Here is a 27,480-nt window from a genome sequence, read left to right on the forward strand (position 1 = left end):
TATAGAATTACATATTTTAAGTGAAGTTGCTCCCACATATATAACTTTGTAACATATGTATTTTTGATTCATTATGTACATAACATAAATAGAAAATAATGCTTCTAAATATCTAACACACAATTTACATAGTATTTATATAACGTTGCATATTTTTTTGTATGAAAGTATAGAACTGCACTAAAAATTATATGTTTTTTTTTACATTCGTTATTTATATAACGTTTCAAATCAAAAGAAAAAAACCCTCCTGAATGTATAACCTGAATGCACACAAAATTATTCTTTTTGCATCCATTATTTACATAATTACATAATGCTAACGTCAAATTCTCCTGAATATGTAACTTAACTGCACACAAATTATTATTATTATTTTATTATTATTATTTTATTATTATTATTATTGTCGTTTTAAAAGACTCGTTGCTTTAAATTCAGTCTCACACTTTACAAACAAAGCCCCATCCGGTAACTTTATTACTTCCGGAAATGACGCAGGACAGCGTTGAAAAAAATAAAACATCGGTAATTGTTATTGTTAGCTTGTTAGCTAGCAGTCGAACTGGTGAATGGAGATATGACAGAGTAATAACGTCTTATTACATGTGCGCGATTAAGTTATTACAAACGTAAAGTGGTATGTACCAATTTCTGCACAATATATTGGTAGCACGGAGGTTGTATTAATGTGTGAATGACCGAATTAAACACTAAAGTGTACAGAAAGGAAGGAATTGTAATTTTATATTCGCAGCTAAATTCGTGCTAGCGTTAAGCCGGGCTAACGAAGTGCTGAGCTAACTAAACCTTAACTCGCTTCCACATTGTGAGCACATTACCTGGCTGCTAAACGTGTGTTTGTGTAGCACATCCAGTTTAAAGGGTTTGGGTTATGCGTGCATGATCAGGGAAGTATTTAATAAAATTAGCGTTGGTTTGTTTGATGTCAGGGCTTGCAAAAAAAAAAAACAAAAAAACACGTCAGAGCACATAATGAGAGCTTGCAACGTTATTTTGTGTAAATAAATGTGATCACAAGCACTGTATTAATGCATCGAAGTATTTTTTTGTGTGTGTATAAGTGTGAAATGTCCCCGGGAGTTTCTTTTGAGGTGACAAATAAACTAATAAACATTTCTTTCACGTTGTCTGCCGATTCGTTATGAGATGGAGGACGGAAACAGGACTGATGCTGCTTCCACATCCAAGAGTCACGCAGGCTCACTCCACCTGCAGAGTAAGGTCTTAAAACTGCAAATAAATATTAGTCTCAAGCATTTAGGTAATGCATTTAATACATACTGTGCACATTTCTTCCTTCTCAGCTCCCAAAAACGAGGACACCTATGAAATTGCTATCCCCTATGAGGAGAGCAACTTTGAGCAGCAAGGATTTTTCAACCAGAGCGATCAGAATTTTGATGGTGAATGTCCGAATCATACCTGAAAGTTCACTCTCTCTCTCAATTCATATGATAATTTCATTTCCTAAACTATCCTGTTTGTCCTCCTCAGAGTCGCCCCCATCTGCTGGCCCGTCTCCTGTAAACAACTCATACATGGTGATCACCAACCTGCGGACGCAGCTACAAATCTCTCTGGAGAAAAATTCTTGGCTGCAGAAAAGAATTGAAGATTTGGAAGAGGAGAGGGACTTCCTTCGTTGCCAGCTGGACCGCTTCATCTTCTCCACGAAGAGCCAGGGACAGGAGCAGAGTCAGAGCCAGTACAGTAACGGTAAGAACGGGAGACAGGTGTGAGATGATTACCTGTTTGACAAGGATTTGTGGAAAAAAAATGGATCAGGAGCAGAACTTTTGCAAGGAAAGTTTCAAAGGATGGATAACAAATTCTTACCTTGTGGTATTTGTCTTTGTAGGTTATGAATCCAGACGATTCAACTGGAGGGTAAGAAGAGAGGAAGATCGTCCTGTTGGTAAAACAAAGATTTATGCACTTAACTGACAAGTTTAAAGTGGTTATGTGTAGATGTGGTGAGATAGATTTGAGCTAAAAGGATAACTAAGATATTTTTCAACCTGGACCCTTCTTTCCCATGTTTTTGTGTCGAAGTGACGAATAGGAAGAAACATTTTTGAAATCAGTCCAGTATTTAGCAACAGGGCTGCAGTCTGCAGGCTGTAATGTCTGAGGCATTTGGGGCAACTATGCACCGTCAGTGTGCATCCACTAAAAGTGCTTGTTTTGACACTGACAGGTTCGGATAGTAATTTTAAGTGTCGAACAACATCATGAAGGATCTTTGCAGAGATGGACCTCTTTGAGTAGGATCGTTTCTGTCGGAGCAGAAACACCCCCTAAAATTGCTAAACTACCAGGTTCCATTTAAAATAACAGTAATATTATCTTTGTGAAACACCTAATTCAACAGAATAAAACAAAGAAAAGCCATCTTGGTCCATCTTTCCACTGTTAGTTATCTCTAGGTTGGTTGAGTTATACCTTAAATTCACCCAGTTAGGTGTAAGAATATGCTGCTGGCTCTATACACGCTAAAATATCTGTTTATTAAAATGGATTCTGGTGGGTTTTGTGACAGTGATTTCAGCGCTGTTTCTGTTTAAATAAAAAGGATCTTACTCTTTAACAAAAAGGTCGACCTCTGGAGGGTGTTTTTTCTGTCAGGCACAGAAAATAACAATCGGACCCTGTCAGGTGCAAAAACAAGCCCTTTTGGTGGACGTAAACTGACAGTACATAATTGCCCAACGTGGTTACTTTGCAGCCTGTTTGGACTGCCTGCTGCAGCCCTGTCTCTTTATACTGGACAGTTTAAAAAATGGTTGTTCCTATTAGTCTCTTAACACAAAAACATAGGAAAATAGGGTCCATACTGAAAATACCAAAGTAACCCTTTAAGTGTAGCATTTTCATTGTTTAATATATAACATATACTGTATGTATTCTCACTTATGCTGCTTCCCTCTTTTCATAGAGCAACAGAAGTCGGAGTCGCAGCATTTCCCCTCACGTCAGTTTATCCAACGAAGGTCTGGCCCTCCAACCATGGTGCCTTCCAAAAACAATGTCTCCAATCCTCTAACCAATCAGCTTGCATCTATTAATGCTTTGTTTAACTCTACACAATCCCAAGCCCTCTTGCAAGGCCATAGCCATAATACTCCCAATACCACTGCCAGCGGGAGCAGCAGCAACAGCAACAGTGCCACAAGGTCATCAATGAATGAAATGAGTGGACATAGCAACATAGGTCCAGGTAATGGCACAGCATCCCATCACCTTACATGACCTGATTATTGAGAGGGAAAATGTTGCCTGTGGCTTTTATCTTGTGGGTTTTGTGAAGTTTTTAGTTTTTATTTTTTATGTCCTTGTCAGATTCACTTTCACTCTTGGGAGAATCTGATGAATACTTGGAGCAGGACGGCTTTCTTGAGGAGGAGGAAATGATATCAGGGGAAGATGTGATGCAGGATACCATCAACAGCAACAGACACCAGCTAAAGAGAAGGCGGGTCTTCCGAGCACCTAGAGAGCGGCAGAGAGGTAAGGGACGGATCCTGAAATTCTTCTCACATAAGTTTCAATGGGTTTTCACAGACATACAGTATAAATAGAGGAGTGCAGCAACATCGACTCTTGGTAGAAAGCTGTTTGTATGCATCCACAATCAGTCACAGTCACATTTTTTTTTTGATGTTTCACTGAGTTCTGAGCTTATCTATTTTATAAAGTAGCATTTTAACTACATTTCTAAAAAAAAAAAAAAACCTTTGTTTCCAAGAACACTCTTTGAAATTACTTTATTTTTGCCATTTACTGAAACCAGACACACTGCCCATTCCTAAACCCTTTAAAACCTGGACTGACACCAGTTTTCTTGTGCTGCGTTCAAAGGCCTCGTTTAAGCTATTTGACCTACAATTTGGTTTAAAAGAAGAGGATTATTAGAAAATTATCATGAAATTAAAAAAAAAAAAATCAGAAAATTGTATTTTATAATTTTAACAATTATTTATTTGAAATATTGTTACAGAAAAATGTTACAGAATACTATGTTACTATGTTACAGAAAAAATATGAATAAATATATAAAATTAACACATTTTTTCAGCACTTATTGTATTTTTTTTAATTTTTTATTTAATCAGTCATATTTTAATTTTTTTACTTTTTTTTTTGCGTATTTTTGGGTCATGTCTTGTTTAGTTGCTCGTTGCCCTCTCCCAGTACTTTTGAAAGAAATCAGAGCCATTTGCTCAGGTTTTAAAGCATTGAATATTGAATCATAAACCTTTGGCCTAATCTTTAAATCACAAATAAACTCCTTCTATTGTGCTATTGGATCCATAAAATGTCTCAAAGCCCCTATCAAACATTTGTCTTCCTAATCATCAATTGCTTAATCAGCACTCAATCAGCGTTTCAGTATCATTACTTACCAAAAATCTGCTGGAGCTAACTCTCTTTTACATTCTTCTTCTTCAGTGAAAGATGCTGCTGGAGTGCTGTTTCGCTACAAGAAGATCCTGCTTACATACCAGCGTCTGAAAAATATGTCCAAAGCCTTCCAAATCCACGGTGTGGACCGCAACACGGTGGCTTCCACCACACCCATCGCTGAGCTGCTACTGGTGGCCCCAGAGAAGGTGGCAGAGGTGGGCGAGTTCGACCCATCCAAGGAGAAGCTGCTGGACTACGCCCGGCGCTGCTACACTGCCCTGGATGAGGAGACACTTAGCAGGGTGCAGGCCCTGAAGAAGAATAACCTGCTCCTGCCCATCTCCTACAGGTTTAGACACTGAGGACAGGAGGACAGAGGAATGGGACGTCTCTCTGGAAAACAGTGGAACTGACGGTTCGGTATTCAGCTCACCTCCGAGCACAGAGACATCTGGAGGCTTGAGGAATTATATCTCAGCGTCCCGGGTATGGCCAAGTAAACTGCGGCTGAGATCCTTGATTTCCAGACAGACACTTTTCACATCTCACTTTTATTATCAATAGGATGTCAGTTTCTTTGACAAATCCATCACCATCGTTCCAAGAACACTGAGGACGTGGGAGTGTCTGCTGCAGCCGGAAAAGGGAAAAAAACATGATTCTCAGTGCTATAAGAGCAAACATGACACGTCTGTGAGCTTTAGTGAGTAAGAATGTGTCTTTACTATTGTGATTATAGAGGAGATTCTTCAGCTCTTCAGTGAGTGTAAACCAATTTAACTCGTTCATGTTTTAGCCTCAGTGTCTGCAGACACACAGACTTTTTCTTTCCTGCACATCGGGGTCGGCTTGTGGTTAGTCGCTCATTAAATGATTATCTCGATTGTTTCAGTTCCTGACATTTCAAATATTTCTTAAGTATAGCAATTTTTATCACTTTATTTGTGTGCAATTTTGACACAGTTCTAAAAATATGGTAGCGTTCAATCACAATGTCTTTGTATTTTAAAATCATATTGCACTTAATAGATTTTATAGAGTTATACTGTACTTTTAAAAAAAACCTGGTCATTTCATCGTGTTTAAATTGTTCTGTTATTTTATTGTATTTTTTATTTTTGGCATTGTCATTATATCATCAACCATTTTCACTTGCCTTAATGCGTCTTTTGCAATTTCCTCGTGTGAAACAAGCAACCGCTTTGGTCCACTTTCAGTCCCTGAGCACCCTGAGGAGAAGAGCTCTTTATCAGACAAACCTGTTTTGACTTTCGGCCTTCATCAAAGTCATGAAGGCCACAAGCCGAAACACGTGAGTCTAATAAAGTTGTTCTCAAAACTACAAGTGTTGCTGGAGCTCTTTGACCTCTTCAAGACTTTCCTCCTTCTCCATGCACCTTTGAAGTTGGTGAAGTTGTGCCAGAAACCCTCACTCTGCTTCCACCCTGAGGAGAAGGACACATGCGAACATGAACTGACTATAGAAAAGATTAGTCCAGTGTTATGTGGTGCAGATGCATTTTTGTCAGAGACATACTTCTTGCATCATGTTTCACTTGTTTTTAGTTAAAAATCAAAGACAGATGCGTATAGTATGTTGGTGATATTGTATGTGTTTGACTCATAATGACACCTGTTGGTTTTTGGGCCCAGATTTAACAACAACACTGCTGCATTACTCTGTTATTCCACTGAGGGTTGTATTGACCCTTTTTGTAAATGATCTGCACTAAATTACATTAAATGTCACTTCTTATGCTTCTGGTACTGAGGCTCTTGCTGTAATGCTTTAGTGACAATAATACCTTTTGTAAAACACTACAGAGCATTTACTGTGCTAGCTATTTGTAACTCTTCTATTCTGTGTGAAAACTGTGGGCATTAATCACACAAACGAGTCTACAGCGTGAGTTACAGCAAAAGCAACTAGCTCGTGCCTACAGAGGATCTGTTATTGCTTCCCAGAGCTCCGCTACAAATGCATGAAAATAGCTATTTGACGGTCTGCAGTTTATAGAAGTCAAAATTCAGAATTCTCAAAGCAGCAGACATGTTGGTTATATTGTACGATAATGTGTCATGTTTAAAGAGATCTCATTTTAAAACAGATCAGGTAACGGTCAAATACAGTGACCGTTGGCTTTAAATTTCCTTAAAATGTTCTTGTCTTAAAGGTTATGTCATGTTCATCGTCTGGTTGTTTGTATGGCTTAAAAGCATGCAGTGCACAGTGTTGTGCAGCTGCCAAGGAGATGTGCAAAATCACACCAGGGTAGAGTGTTTTAAACAATAATCTATCTCATTTTTGTGTCTCATGTTTATGTATACTGCGTGAAACAATGCCTGTCATTCACCAAATGTACAGTAAGGCACTATTCTCATTAAGGCCTTTATTACAAAAATGTAGATTTATTAATCTGTGACCTCCAACATCACTTACTGAAAAATGCTAATTATTGGGGATTAAATTGCTACCAATTTTTATATCTTTTGGTCTGTTTGTGGGCAAGTGTGGCAGATAGAACCCCACCAATTACATATACAAAGAAATATGTGTAAAATTGATTTTGTTTTCTCTTTTGAGCATCAGAAACTGGGCGACCACATTATGCAGTAAACAGTGTTTTGGCCAAAACAAAATATGGCTTTCCTTTGAACACTTTATTTTGAAATTCTGTTCTCAAGCTGAGACGATGTAGTCAGAATTTGGAGGAAGATGCCAAATATGATCTTTATGACATAAGGGACTTTATTTTTTAGAGGAGTGGGGTGTCTGGGTTTTGACCCTCTCCAAAATTACAAATATTTCTCCTTGAACTTGCCCGTATGACTTAGGAAAAATGCTTGACCCTCTCTATCATGAATTAGTTATTAGATTTTGAAAACTTCTACTTTGATGTTTGAAAGTGATAAGACAAAACCCTGAAGTTAGGAAAAATCTTAGTTTTTCACTCTTGTTGTACATACTAGTTAGTTGGTGCAAACATTTATTTTTGACAAAATTTTAAATGAGATGTAGAATGTTGTTTGATTGTTGTTTTGATGAAATAGCCCTATGTTAAGCTTGGATTTGGTGATGTTTTTGTCTTTAGGAAGCATTCATCCCATAAAATGTGTTCAAGGACCTTTGCAAATTATTAAATTTAATGGTAATTTTTGCTTGTACAGTTTCTGGCTATGATAAATTGTGTAATTTTTGCTATTTTAAAAGTTGGGAAAAAAAATAAATAGATACAAAATACAGCCATTTAAAGTTGAATGCTCCTCATCTAAGCCACAATAAAAAAAAAACTTAATTCCAAAAAAAAACTTTACATGCTGGTATGGACATATATATATATATATATATATACATATATATAGGATCAGGAGTGCATAAAACAGCATCAAAACAGAGCTTGTTTATCAAAAAATGTGCAAGTGGAGGATCCCCTGCACCCCTTGACAAGCCCCTTATGTCCTAAAATCCTTGAAATATCCTAAAATCATAGAAACGTCCTTACATCGGAGAAATGTCCTAAAATCCCAGAAACTTCCTAAAATCATAGAAATGTCCTAAAATCCTGGACAAATCTATGGAGTTGTTGCAGCTGGCCTCCTATTATTTTGCAAAAATGTCCCCCAAGCAAAGCAGAATGAGTATCCCCGATATAAAGAAAAGTCCCACCCCAACCGCTCTCATATTCTGATAAGTAAAGCAGGGTCTCTGGGGGAGAGGCAAAAGTGAAAATCTGAATTTATCTTCTGAGGGACCCTGAAGGATTGAGTGTTTAATCCGGTTTGATCGGAGGCGTCTCTTTCAGTCACCGGAAACTTGTCATTCATCAACTTCCGGTGTCACGGGGTACCTGGGAGACGGAGCAAAAAAGCGGGCATACCGAAATCTATATTGTTTTCGCACGCCTTTAAACAATTAAAAGCGTACGCATTTGACTGATATAGTCAAACAATTGCGCCTCGTGGACGATTGACCCCGGGGGTTGCATCATCTGTGTTGGAAACGAGAGTCTCATTCATCCGTCTTTCGTGCAAGCTAGCAGGCTAACTAGCTAACGAGCTCCCACACTGGTGTCTGGAGCAGCGGGCCTTTTCTTCTGGACTTTGCTACAAGCTAGTTAGCTAACATTAGCAGGCTAACCCATGCGAACACGTTTTCTTTCTCAATGATTCTGTCTGTTACCTTGTAAATAAATACCACACCGCTGATGTGTGTGCTGGTTTACTAATTTTTGGTAGTTCTTGTGTGAAGTAGGCTACTAGGTGAGGCAAACTTAGTCGAACTACATCGGCGAGGCGCTTTCTTTTAAAAGTGTTGTTCACTTTGTTGCTAGCTTAAGCTAGCCACCGCCAACTGAACAACGCAGTCGCTGAAAGCGTAGCAGCCCTCAAACCACAGAGATGTCGGACTTCGACGAATTCGAGAGGCAGCTCTCTGAAAACAAACAAGGTAAATAGTCCGCCTGCACATCAGAGATGTGAAATGGCGGTGATATAACGTTTAATTGTAATTTCTGCTATCGGTTCAGCTTACTGTGGATATGTCTATTTACTGGATCATTGTAAGCTAAATTGTTAGCCCACACTCTCGAACCATTTGAGATGTGGTGTAGTTTTACTTTTGACTTTCGGGCAGTCTTGTCGGACCGATTATGATTTATAGTATCTGAATATCGGTTGCAGGCGTTGCTATGTTAAGGTAACATTGTTTCTCTAAGACAGGGGCGGTCTATATCTTGGTAATCCAACTGCCCGTACCAGCTGACTGAATGACTGGGGCAGCTAGCATGCATTATTTGCAGCTGTTGCGTCCGATGAACATTTCCATTGCTATTTACTTGTTATTGCTTTCAGCTTTCTCTCACCCAGCCAGTAACGTGGCCAACCAGAGCCTTTACCCATATCCCTAATTAAGCTCTCTTTAACCCAGATTTACATGGACAGTTAATACACTGCTCCTTGGTTGTGCTCTACATTAGCCCATGAGCTGGCCAAATTGGCACGTTGAACCAAAAGTTCAAACTATACGCATATTTTTTGTTTAGTTTTCATTCTAAACAGATTAGACACATCATTAGGTTGACTGGTAACTATTTTTTCATCAGTGCACACTACCGTGAAAGCTGGACTCTTGCACAAAAAGTGTCATCACATAGTCCACCAATTTTACAGTGACCCATGGTTGCGCTGATGCCTTTGTCCTGCCTGATGCCGACTGTATAAACGCGATTATTATTGTCACATACATACACTGTAATGCATCCATGAAACATGCATATTATCATAAACTACTTTTATGGATATTCATATCTTTACTATAGTAGTTGTTGTAGTCATCATTATTGTTGTTGCTGTGCACTCTCTCTCTCCTCCCTCCCTCTCTTCCTCTCTCTCTCTTTCCTATGTATCATTTTGTTATATTGATTACTGTAATTGTATTGCTCTGTAAACACTACATTTGTTGCACTGTCTGTCCGTTCTGGAAGAGGGTTCCCTCCTCAGTTACCCCTCTATCATTTTTTCCCTGATTAAGTTTTTTTCTCCAGTTTCCTTATCAGCTTTGAGGGTCCATGGACAAAGGGATGCTGTATACTTTAAAGCCCATTAAGCCAAATAGTGATTTGTGATATCGAGCTTTGTTAATAAAACTGAACATTAACAACATTTAAAATATGGGCAGTCATACTGAACAGTGTTGCTCATGGCATGTCTTATCTATCTAAGATCAGATAATATGAGAGTCCTTGTCTATATGCTATGACAGATATAAGTATCTGTAACATACTGTGTTTTCTTTGTTCCACAGACTGACTAGCTGTTTATTACATTGTAGAAACGGTTCTGTCATTTAATAAGCACTTTATTTCTGCAGCTGAAAGGGACAAAGAGAACCGCCACCACCGCCGGTCCTCCTCCCGCAGCCGCAGCAGAGAGAGGAAAAGGAGAAGCAGAGACAGGGATAGACGCAGCAGGGACCGCCGTGGGGACAGTAAGGAGCGCAGACACAGACGCAGGTGAGAACTTTTTATGTACCTACGCCTGGACCAAAAAATGTCACCTAATCATGTACCCCTGCACCTCCATTATGTCGTTCCTGTAAATACAGATGGGTAAAATGTTTTTGACCATATTCATTTAAAGAATCTTTTGTTTCGAGGTTATTTCACAGTTTTACAGATACACACAAGCATGCACACACTTTTTGGAGTTTGGCATCACTCAGAGTGTGCACACAGACATGTGTTGTTGCCACACCAGCGTGTCGTCTCCACACACTCAACTTGGTCTTGGCTTCTAACCAGTTGCCTACTGTATCGTACATGGCTGCAAAGTCCAAATTCAAGCATATGTTAACAAACTTAAGTCATGTCCTCGCCAGCATGCTCCTGTCATCCTTTTGAAATTTGGGGTGTTGATCTTGTAGCAGCAACACTGGCAGATTCCAGTCTTGGCCACAGTGTAAATTCAGAAAGCTTGACAGGTGTCTGCAGCAAGTAGCGGCTGTAAAGTGAAGCTGTGGATCACAGTGATTGGTTTAGACTGACTTAAGATGAGCTGGTTGGCCTCCACTGAAAATGGTCTGCACTTAAGCTTCTGAATTATTAATATTAGTTCACTAACAGATTGACTGTCATACAGTCTATTTTGGATGATGTTATTTTTATGTTCTTTATCCCTAAGCTTTTTGTCACAGGTGCTAATGACATTGTAGTAATTTTGCCTCAAGCTTATGGGACAAGCTCTTTAATACATAAAGCAACAGCTGCTGCTTTGTATTTTTGATAATTTACCGCAAAGCTTCAAGACTAACTATAAATGATTTTATGAAGAATTTCAGATCCACCCCAGAACCATGAATCACAAATACTGGTATTAATAGATCTTCTGTGACAAGAATTACTTTGTGATTTGGCTCATTTGCATACTCACTCTGGTGTCGCATTACATCAGATGTCTTTGTCACATGCAGCGTGTGTGATTCTCTCATCATGATGAGCCTGAGCTGCTTTGTTTGATGGGATCTGTTTATAGTACAGTGGATAAGCTCCCAAAATTGTGAAAATTGTAAGCTTTTTAAGAAATGCATGACATTTCTAACATAGTTAGGGCATACCATAATGTTTATTTTCAGCTGTGGAGGGAAGTCAGATTTGACCTCTGGGCACTGTGAGAGGTCACATCCAAGATGGCCACCAGTCCTTGCCATCTGATGTTCAAACATGTTTAATTTTAGAACCAAACAGTGCAGAAAAACAATAGAGATGTCATTTCCAATGAAACTGGGGATGCCCATTCATTTGGTTACACTTTTGAGATCACCAGAATTCTGCTAGAATAGCTGTTTATCATTTTAGATTTAGATTTAGATTTTAGAGTTTTGATGTGAGTGTTGGAGATATCAGCCGTAAAGATGTCTGACTTCTCTCAAATATAATGGAACTAATTAGTAATTGGCTTATGGCTTTTACAACCCCAGAAGAAATACATTTCAAAAACTCAATGGCAATGTCCACTCCGAGAAATCATGACCCAGTTACACAAGACAATCCACAGACATGGTTGTGGGCGCTATCATGCAGGAACTAACTAAGCCCACCAACTGCATCAACACGCAGATGGAAGCGTGCATCGAGTCACGGATGAGACGCTGGTGCTCGCGACAGAGCGAGATGTAAACATTGATGTCGTCCTCATCGACTGAGCTGTAACCTTAGCTAGCTCAGTGGTGCGGTATGCTTGCCATAGATGCATGCTTCCTTCTGCACAGTGATATGCAGAAATTACAGAAAGAAAAAAAATCCTCCATGAAACTGCTCACAACAAGGTCTGTCAATTATCCAGAGTAAACAGGTCATAGTGTCTGCTTCTTTAAGAATGACATTTCTGACAACTCACACCAAAATTTTACACTGATGAACAGCAACACAGGTAAAAGAAAGGTTATGTGTTTTTGATTTGGTGGTGGTCTGTCCCTTTAGCTGTAATGATGATAATGATAACAATGATCATGGTGATCACAATCGAACAGTCCAGGACTAAAGCACTGTGCAGTGCACTTAAGTGGAGCTTTGACACACTTACAAGTCAAGTCAATTTTATTTATAGAGCCCATTATCACAAAACATGGTTTGCCTCAGAGGGCTTTAAAGTGTACGACATCCCTCTGCCCTTAGAGCCTCACATCACCTAATTGCACCGTCCAATGTATGTATCCTTTCTTGCAGTGACAGTGGATTAATTCTTGACATGATTTTAATGTTTAAGGGGAAGTGATCCAAAGCTTCAGGCTCATAAGGATAATAGCATATAATACCTTTATTTATAATTATATTATTCCTAATACCCATCCGTAAAGTATGATAGACTACTTTCCAAATGTTAACAACATTTTAGACTTATTGAACACATACAAACAACTGGAACAACAATATTGGCTATAATCACAAAAATGTCATGCCTAATCAAACTATAAATCGCAAAACACGTGAAAATTGGGTTTCAAGAAACATTTAAGTTTCACAAAGACATACCTGTGCACTTACCACGGACATAAAGGTCCTGTTAGTGGGTTTTTTGTGCAGTGAAAATGAGGCTGTATAGGACCTTTTTTTATTTTTATTTTGCGCGTTACCATTACCATTATGGGGCGGCTTTGGCTCAGGAGGTAGAGTGGGTTGTCCACTTATCAACCAGTGCATGCTGTCATCGAGTTTAATATGATGTCTGGGTCTTTTGGCTAGCTTTAAAACTGGACCTGCTACAGAAGGTTTTATTTGCCAACTTTAGTTTGCCTAACTTCCCTCCACATCTGAAAATAAACATCATGGTATGCCCTAACTATTTTTACTGCTTCTTTCAAAAAGTGCACAATTATTGTGGTTATCTGTTGCACTATTTAGGCTTTTGGCTATAGGGACATTTTCAAATGAGTGCAAGTTCTTCCTAGAACGCTGCCAAAACCTCTGACAACACCTACCAATGTGACAATACTGGCTGTTGTCAGGGAAACACGTTGGACACAAAACACCTGTTTGTATTTTTGGAGATGATTAGAATTGTTGAAAATGATGTATTTTTAAAAATATGCTTTCAGTAAATCTGGTATCGGTCAGTGTTGGTCAGATGGCTAACACTGACCGATAATGAAAAAATATGGACTTTTATAAAGCTTGGTCTTGTTGGCTGTGAATGTGACCTTTGGCCTCTCTGTAGCTCCACGTTTCCCAGTGCTAATTTAACCCTATGAAACCTGAGCAAATTGGCTTGAAATCATGGGAATACAGCAGTGAGCAATTTAAGAAATGGTATGGAGATTAAAATGTAAAAAGTATATTCCCTGACAATAAAAAAGAAGAACAATTAGAAAACAAACAAACAAGCAAAAGTGCTAAAAAGTAAATCAAATGTAATAACATGTATTTTTTATAACATCATTTTAAAGTTAAAATTATCTATATAGTTATCTCAACATTACCTCCCTCTCTTAATCAGTTTTAGGTAATTTTCTTGTAGTGTTTTACTTATATCTTGGAATTTGTGGGACATTTCTTGTCAAATTGCTCACGGCTGCCCCCCATTTTTCTAATCTTTTCTAAAGAAATCAAACCACTTTTTCAGGTTTCAGAGGTTTAAATGCTTTTGAATGATGTCTGACTGCAGGAAAAGAAAATAGACGTCGGTCCAGGTTTCAAAGGGTTAATACAAGTTACTGGTGGTCACTCAGTGTGAGCAGATGCAAAATTTGACCCCTCTCTTTTGCAGCTGCTGTGTGTTTCTGAGGATATAATTTCTGCTTTTGTGACATCATTAGTTGTTCACAAAAAGCATTGCATGTCAGCTGTGAGGCTCACTGAATGCTCCGTTTGTCGTCTGAACTTCAACTGATTTTGCGCCTTGATCGCCAAGGCCGGTGAGCTGTAGTACCTAGTGAGGCTCATAGAAATGCAGGTTCTCATTATGTGAAGTAGAAATGTTGGTGAATGTCATGAGTGATTTCAGAGAAATGTGAAACCCTTCCAATGTCATTTCAGCTCACCATCCAGCTACCCCCAGGACAATGCTGGAAGGTAATACAGAAAACTAACACAAAGCTGGTTTGCAACAACTGCAATTTAATGACCTGCCTCTGATTCTTTGTGGCATTGGCCCATTGTGTAAATATCTGCCTGGATGGGGTATTCTGTCCCTTTTATTCCCTTTCCCATCATGTTTACACATTTCTGATTAATGCAGTGGCCCCAAAAGTTACTGGATGTTGTCGTATACTTTTTGAAGACATGATCTGATCTAATATTTTACTGCAGAGCTAACGAGAAGAAATATAATTATATGTTGTCGGTTCTGCTGTTATCTCACCCTCTGTTCCTCCAACAGCCGTTCTCCACACCGCGAGAAGAAGAAGAACAAGGTGAAGAAGTACTGGGATGTCCCTCCGCCTGGTTTTGAACACATCACTCCAATGCAGTACAAAGCCATGCAAGGTAACCATCCCAGTTCTCTTTTTGTGTTTGATGCATTTTTTTTAAAAAAAAGCTTCCTAGATGTCACCTTACTCCAGCACATCATTAATATGCGTATCATGCTATTGTTCGATAAGAACGAAAAATGTAATTAGACTGATGAATGAATCCGTCTTTGACTTTGCTCTCCAGCTGCGGGACAGATCCCGGCCACAGCCCTCCTGCCAACCATGACTCCAGATGGCCTGGCTGTTACTCCCACCCCTGTCCCTGTAGTGGGCAGCCAGATGACCCGGCAGGCTCGCCGGCTCTACGTGGGCAACATCCCCTTTGGTATCACAGAGGTGAGAAACACGACTGCGGATCCTTAAAAAGCCTCAGAAGGCATTTAAACAATTAATCTAAAAATAAGGCCTTAATGGGTATTTAAATGTCTTAAATCAATGTGTTAAAAGTCTTAAAAATGCTAAAACATTGGAGTAGGATTGCTGACGCCTTAGTTGTTTGTTTTTTTTTAATTTTTTTTTTTTTTTTTTTTAATAATTTACCAAATGCATCTCACATTAATGTCACAGATCAGGATAGCAGAACCACCAGCACTCATATTTTGTTCGTGGTTGGAACGCTCAGAGCAGAGGAACCACCATCTGCGTTACTCTGCAAATTCAACAAAAAAATGTCTTTTTAAACCAAGACTTTGCAACATGGGTCAGATCTTTAAAAGGCAACGCATACAAGGCTCGGTGTACTTCAAGCAAAAAGCTTTTCAAACTTGCCACGATGGGAATCAAAAACGTCAACAACCGCTAGGTGTTTCCCCCAAAAATTGTGGGGTTTTTTGTCTTCAGTTGTCTTCAGTCTGTTGTAAATTGTCTTAATTTTCAGAGCGGCATTAAAAGGTCTTAAATAGTCTTAAAGTTGTAGGAACCTGGAGTTTTTGGGATTCCACCTCAGTGTTTTTTTTTTTTTATTATTTCATTATAATTTAATAACTGTGTTTCTTCATTCCCTCTCTTCTTTGTAGGAGTCCATGATGGACTTCTTCAATGCCCAGATGCGTTTGGGTGGTCTTACTCAGGCCCCTGGAAACCCTGTCCTTGCAGTACAGATCAACCAGGATAAGAATTTTGCCTTCCTTGAGGTGAGATAATATCCCGTAAACATCTCATTTGTTCTCCTCGGATTTAATCCGGCAATTTAGAATTTAATCACCTCTAATTTGTCTGTGTTTAGTTTCGTTCAGTTGACGAAACAACACAGGCAATGGCCTTTGATGGCATCATCTTTCAAGGCCAGAGTCTCAAGATTCGTCGTCCCCACGATTACCAGCCCCTGCCTGGCATGAGCGAGAACCCCAGTGTCTATGTGCCTGGTACACAGCCAATTAATGGTTTTTAACCCTAAGTACTTGTGGCATAATTCATGAGTATTCAAAAATTAATACATCACAGGAGCTTGCTCTCTGTGCTTGTCTGTTTGTGTTGTCTTACTGTTGTCCTCATGTCTCCTGCAGGTGTTGTGTCCACAGTGGTACCAGACTCAGCTCACAAGCTCTTCATTGGCGGCTTGCCCAACTACCTGAACGATGACCAGGTCAGTACTTCTGCATGAAAAAGCTTTGCCTCCAAACGAGGCGACAGCTAATGTACCACGCTCTGTCCGTACAGCACATTTATATTTCATCCAGTCAGGAAGTTCTTAGTGCTCCAGATGACCTTTTCTGCTGCTTCCTCTTTGTTGAATGCTCTGTTTTTATAAAATTGTACACGTTTACACTTCAAATATTAGTGTTTTTTTTAAATTTATTTGTTTTAATTTCACCATTATTGAAACATTTATCAAAGCGACAGTTAAAACATTGAAGGAGAAATTGTTTTCGTTTCGTTCACATGATAGAAAAGTTGGAGTCAGTGGAGCTTTTTGAAAACCGCTGAACTTAAAGTGACTCTTGTCCTCTGTGTCTCAGGTGAAGGAGCTATTGACGTCATTTGGCCCCCTGAAGGCCTTCAACCTGGTGAAGGACAGTGCTACAGGCTTATCTAAAGGATATGCCTTTTGTGAATACGTTGATGTCAACCTTAATGACCAGGTAACATGCTGGAAAATTATAAATACACTCTGTCCAAATACTACTTTATCATTTCAAGCCTCCACAGTTGTATGGGGGGTTTGGAAAGCATAATTCATAAACCTTGATATTGTTACAGGCTATTGCTGGACTGAATGGCATGCAGCTGGGAGACAAGAAGCTCCTGGTGCAGAGAGCCAGTGTGGGATCCAAGAACGCCACTCTGGTGAGTGTGCAAAGGCTGGACAGATGACAGCAGGGTGGTGGGAGGCTGGATGCTCTTTTGGAGTTGCTAAAATGGATAAAGACACATTGCTGATGAAATCTACTGTACAAATATATCTGCCACACTCTCAGACACACAGCTGACAAGTGCACGTGTTTAACTTTTCCTGTTAAGTTAACTTGTTTGCAAAGTAGTCCGAGAAAATATCTTGCATACACATCAGATATTGAGTACTATGAAACTTGTCCTGTTTAAGCTTCTTGCACATTGAATTTTAACACACTGCTCGTGGATTTTAAACTTGTAACCACTTGCTTTACAGTAGGCAACTACAGTGCACCAACTATTTCTAACATTCATCATTTATGATTAATTATGTGTATAATGGCAGTGCAGAAAGCAATGTAGTGCCAGTGAAAATACTCATTTATGTATTTTCAGGTGATGAGACATGTGGTGCACTATATTCACCTACTGTGAACTGTCGGTAAATTACAGATTACGGCCAAATAATCACAACAGCATAGGGCTGGATTTAAAATGTGGGTTTTTAATGTTTGGTTTACTTAACTCACCAATAAAAAGTATTTCCACACTTTAAGTAGTACCTAGGGTTAAGTAAAACAAAAATATATAGAGGTCAGTGAGGAGATGTTTTGTAATTAATGTGAACCAACACTGTAAGTTTTTTTTTTTTTTATAAAAGTGGCAGCACCAGTCAGCAGACAAATATGACATATCTTGTTTTTCACCTCCGTTAGGTCTACATTGTAGGACATTGAAGAAGTCGCAATGCTCGGAGTACTTTGTTATCTAAAATATGCCGCTGACCCTGTTCCAACCTTTCTGCCTGTCTTTGCAGACAAGTATAAATCAGACCCCGGTGACGCTGCAGGTGCCAGGTCTGAACAGCTCCGTGACTCAAATGGGTGGCCTGCCCACTGAGGTGCTGTGTCTGATGAACATGGTGGCCCCGGAGGAGCTGCTGGATGATGAAGAATATGAGGAGATTGTGGAGGACGTCAGGGACGAGTGCAGCAAGTACGGCCAAGTTAAGAGCATTGAGATACCTCGACCTGTGGACGGCCTTGAGGTGCCTGGGACCGGCAAGGTAGGAACAGCTATATTTGATTCGATAATCCATAATTGGATTTGTCTTGAATTAGATAGCAAAAAAAAAAGATGATATATATATCGCTGGTCTCAAACTATTGTACATATGCCACTGGTGACACGCTGTCTCCCTCTAGTGGTTTAAGGCGAAATCTCTGAAATATATTAAAAAAAAAATTAGATTATTTTTCAAATATGTAACACTAACAAAACACTGTATACAAAACCCATCTAAATTATATATACTATATCTAATGTAAAATAAATTTTCCTCAATACTATTTTCAGTATTAGCATTCAAACATAGTAACGTTCATGAACCTCATGCTCACACATGTCCATGATTAGTTTTGAGTTAAACTGATGGTAAGAGAGAAAACCGACAGAAAAAATGAATGGTTTAAAATCACTGCAGTCGTGGCTGCAAACTGAAGCGGACGACGCTGAATTTTGCCTGCTAGCAGCGAATGGTGTAAAACAAGAGTGATTTGAGTTACCTCGATAAAACACTTCTCAGGGAGTGTGTTCACACAGCATTTTTCGTAAACGGGAAAGTCGTGGCAGGGAGGTGGGGAGCCCTTCATCCCAGCGCATATTTTATGAAGCGCTTGAATGAAGTGACATTTCAGGAACATTCGTCGTCCTGCTGATCTGTTCCCACGCTTACCTGTCCTTGTGATTTGTGAGCGACGTATCGTACAGTAACTGAAGGAGATGTCACCTGTGCCTTTCTGAAAAGCTCAGAGACGTCCAACTAGAAGTTCACGGAGCGACGGTGCGCAAAACAGCCGGAGCACTCTTTAAAAAAAGATGCGAAGATTTCTCGAGGCATACGCTCCATTTTCATCAGTAACATTTTAAAAAGGCGTTGAACACAGGACGTTACAAACCTGCCTCCTGATTGAGCCGTCTGCAGCTAAACTAGGTATGTCTGACACCGCTGTGTGTTTAAGTTAATCAAATGGTGGCACTTATAAAGCGTAATAATTTCTGAGATAGTACACGGTGTAAAAAGTTAGATAGCTTCTGTTAAATGATGATACTAGGGTTGCAACAGCGTGTGATTTTAATTGTATGATAATTTCAGATAATATCACTGTAGGGTTTAAAACTGTTATCAGTTTCAGTGACCTTTCAAATTAATGTTTTTTTTTAACAAATGTTTTATTAAAACTTAAACTTGAAACCAGTTTTTCAAACAGAAGTATGTGTAAAAAATCTTTTTGAAAACAAATGTAACAAACACAAATGTAACAGTTTCAGTACTGTAGAAAAGCAGATGTATGATAACTGTTGATGTTCATATATTCATATGTTTAAGATACACCTTGAAACCAATGTACCTCAAGGTGATAGTCTATCAGTTGTTATTGTAACGGTTATTTTTTCCTTTTTTTCTAGATTTTTGTGGAGTTCATGTCCGTTTTTGACTCCCAGAAGGCCATGCAGGGGCTGACAGGAAGGAAGTTTGCCAACAGGGTGGTGGTGACCAAATACTGCGATCCAGACGCTTATCACCGCCGGGACTTCTGGTAGAGGAGGTCAAAAACAAGAGGGGATGGGGTGGGGAGGGAACATGTTTTGCCCATTTCCAAATCAGCCCCCTGATTAAATTGGCCAAACAACATTTCAGGTAGATCTTGGAGTATTAACCACCTGACAAATAGCTTCGGTGATATCCCATTTATAATTTGAGATCTACTTGAAACGTCCAGAGGTTAAAAAAAAAAAAATTCAGAATTGGAAAAGGAGAAAAGGGGCAGGGTTTATATTCAGTCCATAACAGTGGGGGGGGCTATGTTTGGGTGGTGAGGGTGTAGCTGGGTGGGTGGGGGGGGTCGAAGATTTTTGAGAGATGTGTGTAATAATAGGTCCAGGGTGGGGTTAACAATTTTTATACTTTGTGAGACAGGGATGTCATTTTGGGTGGGAGGGGGGTGCCACACTTTAAGGTTTGTATTTAAATGGAGGTAGCCTGTTTTAAGTACATTAGGAAGGAGGTGCAGTTGGGAACTAACTGGACTTATGTGATGGGAAAGGGGGGACAGAGAAAACAGGAGTGTTTATTTGTGAGAGGGAGATGTGAGGGAGATGGAGAGGAAGATGAGGGCATTTTTTTGTTTGATCATCTAGTCTAGATATTCAGTAGCTGTAACATCAACTTCCATTTTGCCACCATCATTAGAAAGGTGAAAGGAGACTTTTTTTTCCCTGTTTGGACTCCATCTTCATGTTCTTTCATTTTCATCAGACTGCTGCCCCCCTCAGGATGATTGTTAGAGAATATACTGTCTAATTGGACTCTATCTGAATGTCAACTGTAATTGTGTGTGTAGCTTCACTGATTTGAGCTGTAATATCACCTTGTATTCAGGCCGCAGAATAACATGAGCTGCAGAAACGAAAGTTTTCAAGTATGCCAGTTTTTCTTTTCTACTTTCTGTAACTTTTTTTTTTTTACGTCCATCTTTTGTGCACAGCTTTTAACAGGCGAGGTTGTTGTGTCTCAGCAGTTCAGTCCTGATTTAATTCAAGAGGAAATAAACAAAGGAAGATGGGGAGAGGCAAACAGATTGGCATTTAATAGGGGATTTATATCTTCCTTACCAAAAAGCCTTAATGTTATTACATGTCAATTTACTAAGGAAAAAAATTCGGCATGCCCCTCTATCTATGATGTCTGTATGTTTATAGATGTCACTCTCTTGTACTCAAGTCTTGCATCACTAGATTTCTTTTTTTCCTTGTTTCCCAGCAGATTTGGGGTGTAAGATGTGTTGGACCCTGTTGTTATTTTTGTGCAAAGTCTCACCTTTTTGACAAGACCAAATAAACACGTGACTAATACACACGGCTCATGTTGTACCGCAGAGTGAAACCAAAACCACAAAACTTCTCTCTGTCCCATCAAACTAGATAAATTCATAAGCGATAACTCTTACACACGTTAACATTAAAACTAATAACTGGAGAGGCCCGTTTTAGGACACCTGGATTGATAATTTAAAGCCCGCAGACTTCAGACTTGTTATTGTCTAGTGAACTAAATTACAACAAACAAAATCATTTCACATTTTAGTGTTTAGCGTTCATGGTTTTATTATGTTAGTGTTTTTTCACTTAATCCAAGAGGTAGTTGTTTGGATGTTAAACACTGTCTGTGCTTTTCTCTCATCTCCCTCATCTTCTGCCCTTGATTCTCTGAGGACCACACGCTCACACTGTACGGGCTTGAGACTATGCTTTCATTTTGGTTGCTTAAGACAGCGCTGAAGAGAGATTGTGTCAGTGATAACACTTATGAGATGTTACTCCTTACTTTCTGAAATCTGCTTTCTCAGTGTCACTGTCATTTAATTTCTTTTTTTTTTCTCTCTGGAAAAAAATGTGATTTCTTAAATGATTTAAAAACCTAAAAAAAAAAAACAACACATCTAGTTTATAAAAAGCAAAAACAGTCTTTCATTTGTCCAATTTGTTTTCAAATGTTGATTAAAAACTGAATTTACATGATACCTTTTTCTTCTTTATGCCTCCTTTCTTGCGCGCGCCCACATCCACCCGACTGCCTGACTGCAGCGGGGTTTTATTCAGACAGCGAGTGATGACATTCACAGTTAATTATGAAGATGGAGCTGACTGGAGCAGAGTCCAGGCAGCTTCATTCAGTTGATGGCATAATTTATCAAGCGCTGTAGTTAATGGTAATGTCCAAACGATGGGGCTATTTCACAGTCACAAAAAAACCCTCCTATATAATGTATTATGACAATTATGTACTACCATTACTACTTATATGGCAACATAAGGATGCATACAACTTCTGTAATTCTTCATAAAAAATGTTCTCAAATTGCATTTTTAGCATTGCTTATCTATTAAATCCTGTTATCCCACTTGCTTCCTAATGCCGTGAAATTGTATGATATTGCATTTACAACTCTGATTATCTCAACTTTAAAGACGCACTATGATGCTCATTTTGGGATCATATTTGTATTTTGGGGGTCTATTAGAATATTTAGGGCCCAAGCACGATACGGTGCGAGGACCCTCTTGGAATGCAAGGAATTATTATTTTTCTGCTATATGAATAGTATTTTTGGAGGTCTAAACATGCTCAAAAACTCATGAAATTTGGTAGGGCATGTCTGGCCTGGTGAACAATTTTGTATTTTGGTGGCTTCGGAAATGGGCATGGCAAAATGACTCCACAGAGTCCCCCTAACGTGTAGGCCCAATGGCCAGTTTCATTTACAATTATGAAATTCGGTACGTTTATGTAGCATGCCTAGATGCACAAAAGAGCTTCTTGGACCCACCCCCCGAATCCCAACAGGAAGTGAGCCATTTTGAATTTTGTGCTTATTTTTAGCGATTTCAGGCCTCGTACTTTTGCGAACTTGTCCCTCAGTCCAGCCCTGAGCAGGTCTATATGCTAATTTTCTGTCAGTATGCTGATGTGCCTCAGTAGTGTCCCCTATAATATTTCAACAAGGCAGCCCTCTCACTGCATTTCACCTGCATGTATGAAATCTGGTACGTGTCTATCATGTCCAGACGTACAAAAAAGCCTCTTGGACCTATTAACTTCAAATTTGGTGGGTCCAATCTTAACCCCTTGGTGATGAAAAGTTATCAAAGGTCTGCACAAAACTTTTATGGTTGTGAGTTTTCCCTTAATGTTTTTGCCATGGTGGCGTGGTATTTTCAGCCAAATAGGAAATTGTTGTAACTTCACTTTGCATCGGCCAATACAGTGGTGAAGTTTATGAGACTTACAAGTTTTGTTTTGCATGATAATCACTTTTGTGTGTTTTGAAGTGTAAATGAGTATGCCTGAAGCAAAAAGCTATTATTAAGCTATACATGAACTACATTGCGGTCGCACAAACTACAAACACTGTAAAAACACGTTAAAATACAATAGACAAATATTATAAACAGTAAATCTACAAGTTTGGGTGTGACACTGTTAAGCTGTGAAGGTGGACAAGTGGGTTTAATGAGTTTTTGTGTCCGGTGTGATGACATCTAATGTCCTCCACAGACACTGTAGTCCCATTTAGTCACTTGTCAGCAACCACCTTTTTTAAGACAAGTAAAACCTCAAAAGTGCAGAACAAATTGTCTAAATACCTTTAGCCTGTGTTAACCACAGACCTTATTTAAGGCGTTTTACCAAAAACCTATAGGCTTTAAGATGAGTGAACCAGAAGTGCTAAAGGGCTAATGGACTTTTGCATTTTAAGACTTACTACTTCACCACTATTTTGGCCCCAAATTTCACATACTGAATACCGAATTTTTCCTGCCAAAAACTCATATATCAGTCGAATTTCCGAGAAACGTCATTGCCGATACTGAGATTAAGAGAATGTCGAAGAACATTTGCTGTTGGGAAGTGTAGCTCAGTGGGTAAGAGAGGTAGCTTGTATGTCTGAGGATGGAGTCTTATTTGGGACAGGTGACAATTGACTTTTATGGTATAACTAAAATAAAATATCGGCTGATGTAATTCATCGATGATGTACCTTGTAACGAACTTGTAAAACAGGCAATTGTCTCATTGTCTCCTGAATTTTCATATACTGAATACTGACTTTTCCCTGCCAAGAACTTCGTTGATTATCAGCCTGACTCATATATCAGTCAAGTTTTCGACAGACCTCACTGCTAATACTAAGCTAAAGTGAACTGACGAAAGCAGGTTTGGTGTTAGAAGGTTTAGCTCAGTGGGTAAATCACATGGTTAATGTGCCTAAGGTTAGAAGTTCAAGCCTTAACTTTAATGAGTAATAAATAAAATGGCATAAATAAAATAAAATATTGGCTGATATATCTGTGTGCTCTGCCGAAATTAGTCATCAATGATGTACCTTGCAATGAGCACTTAAAACAGTTAGAAAGCACGCAGTTGTCTTCCTGTCTCCTGAAGTTTCAGCACAGCCAATAGTGAGTTAAAGGAAGCATCATGGCAGTGTGTCTGGAGGTTTAGCTCAGTGAAACTTCAGTGCTTAGTATGCCAGGAGTTGATGGTTCAAGACCCATTTGAAACATGCAAGTTTTAAAGACTGAGCTAAAATCAAAGCAAGCACAGAGCTAAAGGTAACGTCAAATACATGAAGGTTGGTTGAGAGGCTTGAAAGACAGTCAAAAGACGGGAAGTTGAGGGAAAGACAAGAAGTTAAGTTAAGAGACAGGACTCATATCAGTCAAGTTTTTTGACAGACCTCACTGCTAATACTAAGCTAAAGTTAATGTCAAAAACTTGTAAGTCATCAGAAGGTTTAGCTCAGTGGTAAAATCAGATGGTTAATGTACCTGGGATGAGAAGTTCAAGCCTTAACTGAAAGGAGTGAATTCTACTTTTATGGCATAAATAAAATAAAATATTGGCTGATATATCTGTGTGCTCTGCTATTAGTCATCAATGATGTACCTTGCAACAAACACTTAAAACAGTTAGAAAGCACACAGTTGTCTTCCTGTCTCCTGAATTTTCAGTACAGCCAATACTGAGTTAAACTGAACGTCGAACAAGCTTGATGTGTCTGGAGGTTTAGCTCAGTGGTAAACTCCAGTGGTTAGTATGCTGGAAGTTGATGGTTCAAGACCCATCTGAAACATGCAAATTTTGAAGACTGAGCTAAACTCAAAGCAAGCACAGAGCTACAGGGAATGTTGAATACATAAAGTTGGGTTGACAGACATGAAGGACAGTCAAGAGACAGGAAGTTGGGGGAAAGACAAGAAGCTAAGTTAAGAGACAGGAAAGTCAGTCAAGGTACATGCAGTTGGGTTGTGAGACAGGAAGGACAGTCAAGAAACAGGAAGTTGAGGTGAGAAACAGGAGGTTGGGTGAGAGACAGAAAGGTTAGTAAAGTTACAACAAGTTAAGTTGAGAGACAGGAAGTTGAGTTGACAGACAGGAAGTTGAGTGAAGTTAGAAGATGGAGGTAGAGGATGAGAGTATAAGAGGTGAAAATAGAAAGGAGAAAGGGTCAGAAAGTAAGATAATTTAATTTATGCCATAAAATATCATTTGGCTGTCGATTCATACAGTTTAGACATGATTGTGATATTACAGAACAAATTAAGGCACATAAAGTTGAGTGATATATTGTTTTGGCCGATAAATCAGGTAACCTGATCCTGAAACAGGTAAAACCAGTATTGGCAGATGCGTCTGTCGAAATCAAAAAATTTTGGCCCGACTCATATGTCAGTCATGTTGTCAACAGACATCACTGCCAGTACTGAATTTTGCATTTCAACACCATATGACCCTTCTATCAGCTGATATTTTATTTATACTATCATCCTCTACCTCTATCTTCCACCTTCACTCAACTTCCTGTCTGTCAACTCAACTTCCTGTCTCTCAACTTAACTTGTTGTAACTTCACTAACCTTTCTGTCTCTCAACCCAACCACTTGTTTCTCACCTCAACTTCCTGTATCTTGACTGTCCTTCCTGTCTCACAGCCCAACTACATGTAACTTGACTGACTTTCCTGTCTTTTAACCTAAGTTCTTGTCTTTCCCCCAACTTCCTGTTTCTTCATGTCTCTCAATGCAACTTTATGTATTCAACATTCCCTGTAGCTCTGTGCTTGCTTTGAGTTTAGCTCAGTCTTCAAAGCTCAGTCTTCAAAATTTGCATTCTGGCATACTAACCTCTGGAGTTTACCACTGAGCTAAACCTCCAGACACATCAATCTTGTTCGACGTTCAGTTTTACTCAGTATTGGCTGTACTGAAAATTCAGGAGACAGGAAGACAACTGTGTGCTTTCTAACTGTTTTAAGTGTTCATTACAAGGTATGTCATTGATGACTAATATCAGCAGAGCACACAGATATATCAGCCAATATTTTATTTTATTTATGCCATAAAAGTAGAATTCAACTCCTTCCAGTTAAGGCTTGAACTTTTAACCTGAGGGACACTAACCCTCAGACTTACCCACTGAGCTAAACCTTCTGATGAGTTTCTCTTTCGACATTCACTTTTGCTTAGGATTAGCAGTGAGGTCTGTCAAAAACTTGACTGATATATGAGTCCTGTCTCTTAACTTAACTTCTTGTCTTTCCCTCAAGTTCCTGTCTCTTGACTGCCTTTCCTGTCTCTCAACCCAACTTCATGTATTTGATGTTCCCTTTAGCTCTGTGCTTTTCTTGGGGTTTAGCTCAGTCTTCAAAATTCATTTATTACTTAGGAGATCTTTTACAACCACAAAAATGCCATGCAATACAAAAAAGAAAAAGGAAAAACCCCAAAACCATCAAAGGCAAGGCAAGGCAGCTTTATTTGTATAGCACATTTCATACAACAGGGGAATTAAAAGTGCTGTACAGAGCAATAAAATATAAAAACATAATAAAAGACATTCACTATACAAGAGAAAAGAGATAAGATACAAATAGGTAAACTCAATTACTAAATGATTAAAGCTGACAAGAGGTGCAATGATAAAAATGATTTAAAATCAAGTTTGAAATAAGTTTATAGTCATTAGCGGGTGGAGTAAAGTGGTCAGAGTTGGGGCTTGTCAAACCTCATCTGAGAGTGATGGGGCTAGCTCTCCCTCTGCAAGGGAGACTTCGGTTGATGGAGAGGCCAGGTAGTCTTTTGGCTCCTCAAACAATGGAGGAGATTGTCTGTCAGTCGCATCTGTCCACGTCCATTTAGGTGGCAACCCATTCGATTAATGATAGGTCCCCTTTAACCTGTGCAAATAAACGGAATTTAAACTCATGTTAACCTCCTCATAGCAAGCAAAGTTTGAAAATTATAAACTGCTTGAGAATAGTATCTTGCACTTCTGTGAGTAGAGGTTGTAAGAGGAAGTAGTCTTTTCTTTTATATCGAACTCAGTTCACTTGAGTACACAGTCTTGGTCAGCAGCAATAGATGCCATAAACTGTGTCCACCTGGGACTGTAACTGTAAAGCAGTTACAGGAGAGCAACAAATCTCTGACATGAAATAATGTCCTATGTCAGCTCTATACTGCCCATCTCCATCTGCATCGCTGCACCTCAGTGCACAAAACCCAGCAGCAGGGCCACTGATGCATCACTCTCTCTACCCTACTGTTCCCAGAGGGCACAGATAAAACAGCAGCACGTCAGCACATCCACCCGAAGAAACATGTAAAACTGACCCTGCCTCTCTTATAGAATA

At 39.2% G+C, this 27,480-nt stretch overlaps 2 protein-coding genes across 5 annotated transcripts; both read left to right on the forward strand.

Annotated features, from left to right (window-relative positions):
* Window positions 1–506: 506 nt before the first annotated feature.
* LOC121946314 (coiled-coil domain-containing protein 106-like) lies at window positions 507–6,195 on the forward strand. Its single transcript, XM_042490829.1, has 8 exons — window positions 507–640; window positions 1,171–1,240; window positions 1,329–1,427; window positions 1,519–1,740; window positions 1,883–1,939; window positions 2,960–3,241; window positions 3,364–3,531; window positions 4,474–6,195. Exons 2-8 carry the CDS (start codon window positions 1,171–1,173, stop codon window positions 4,788–4,790), a joined length of 1,215 nt encoding a protein of 404 aa, XP_042346763.1. The 5' UTR covers window positions 507–640; the 3' UTR covers window positions 4,791–6,195.
* A 2,245-nt stretch (window positions 6,196–8,440) lies between these two features.
* On the forward strand, window positions 8,441–20,097 carry u2af2a (U2 small nuclear RNA auxiliary factor 2a). Of its 4 annotated transcripts, none has more exons than XM_042489887.1 (12): window positions 8,441–8,875; window positions 10,298–10,439; window positions 14,457–14,492; window positions 14,800–14,906; window positions 15,078–15,229; window positions 15,910–16,026; window positions 16,119–16,275; window positions 16,399–16,478; window positions 16,852–16,974; window positions 17,093–17,179; window positions 18,042–18,290; window positions 19,694–20,097. In XM_042489887.1, exons 1-12 carry the CDS (start codon window positions 8,827–8,829, stop codon window positions 19,826–19,828), a joined length of 1,434 nt encoding a protein of 477 aa, XP_042345821.1. In that variant the 5' UTR covers window positions 8,441–8,826; the 3' UTR covers window positions 19,829–20,097. The 4 variants fall into 4 exon arrangements, with proteins under 4 accessions (XP_042345821.1, XP_042345822.1, XP_042345823.1 ...); XM_042489888.1 differs by having other exon boundaries at window positions 16,119–16,257; XM_042489889.1 differs by lacking the exon at window positions 14,457–14,492.
* Window positions 20,098–27,480: the final 7,383 nt, after the last annotated feature.

The sequence above is a fragment of the Plectropomus leopardus genome, chromosome 7 (assembly GCF_008729295.1).
Source record: "Plectropomus leopardus isolate mb chromosome 7, YSFRI_Pleo_2.0, whole genome shotgun sequence".
Taxonomy (NCBI): Eukaryota; Metazoa; Chordata; class Actinopteri; order Perciformes; family Serranidae; genus Plectropomus; species Plectropomus leopardus.

What these genes read in the sequence shown, in the direction of transcription:
- u2af2a (XM_042489887.1), top strand. Translation starts at nt 8,827, where the DNA reads ATGTCGGACTTCGACGAATTCGAGAGGCAGCTCTCTGAAAACAAACAA. An exon ending in CCCCAGGACAATGCTGGAAG is followed by an intron (nt 14,493 to 14,799) that starts GTAATACAGAAA and finishes TTCCTCCAACAG; the next exon opens with CCGTTCTCCACACCGCGAGA. An exon ending in TGGTACACAGCCAATTAATG is followed by an intron (nt 16,276 to 16,398) that starts GTTTTTAACCCT and finishes TGTCTCCTGCAG; the next exon opens with GTGTTGTGTCCACAGTGGTA.
- LOC121946314 (XM_042490829.1), top strand. Translation starts at nt 1,171, where the DNA reads ATGGAGGACGGAAACAGGACTGATGCTGCTTCCACATCCAAGAGTCAC. An exon ending in ACATAGCAACATAGGTCCAG is followed by an intron (nt 3,242 to 3,363) that starts GTAATGGCACAG and finishes TGTCCTTGTCAG; the next exon opens with ATTCACTTTCACTCTTGGGA. An exon ending in ACCTAGAGAGCGGCAGAGAG is followed by an intron (nt 3,532 to 4,473) that starts GTAAGGGACGGA and finishes CTTCTTCTTCAG; the next exon opens with TGAAAGATGCTGCTGGAGTG.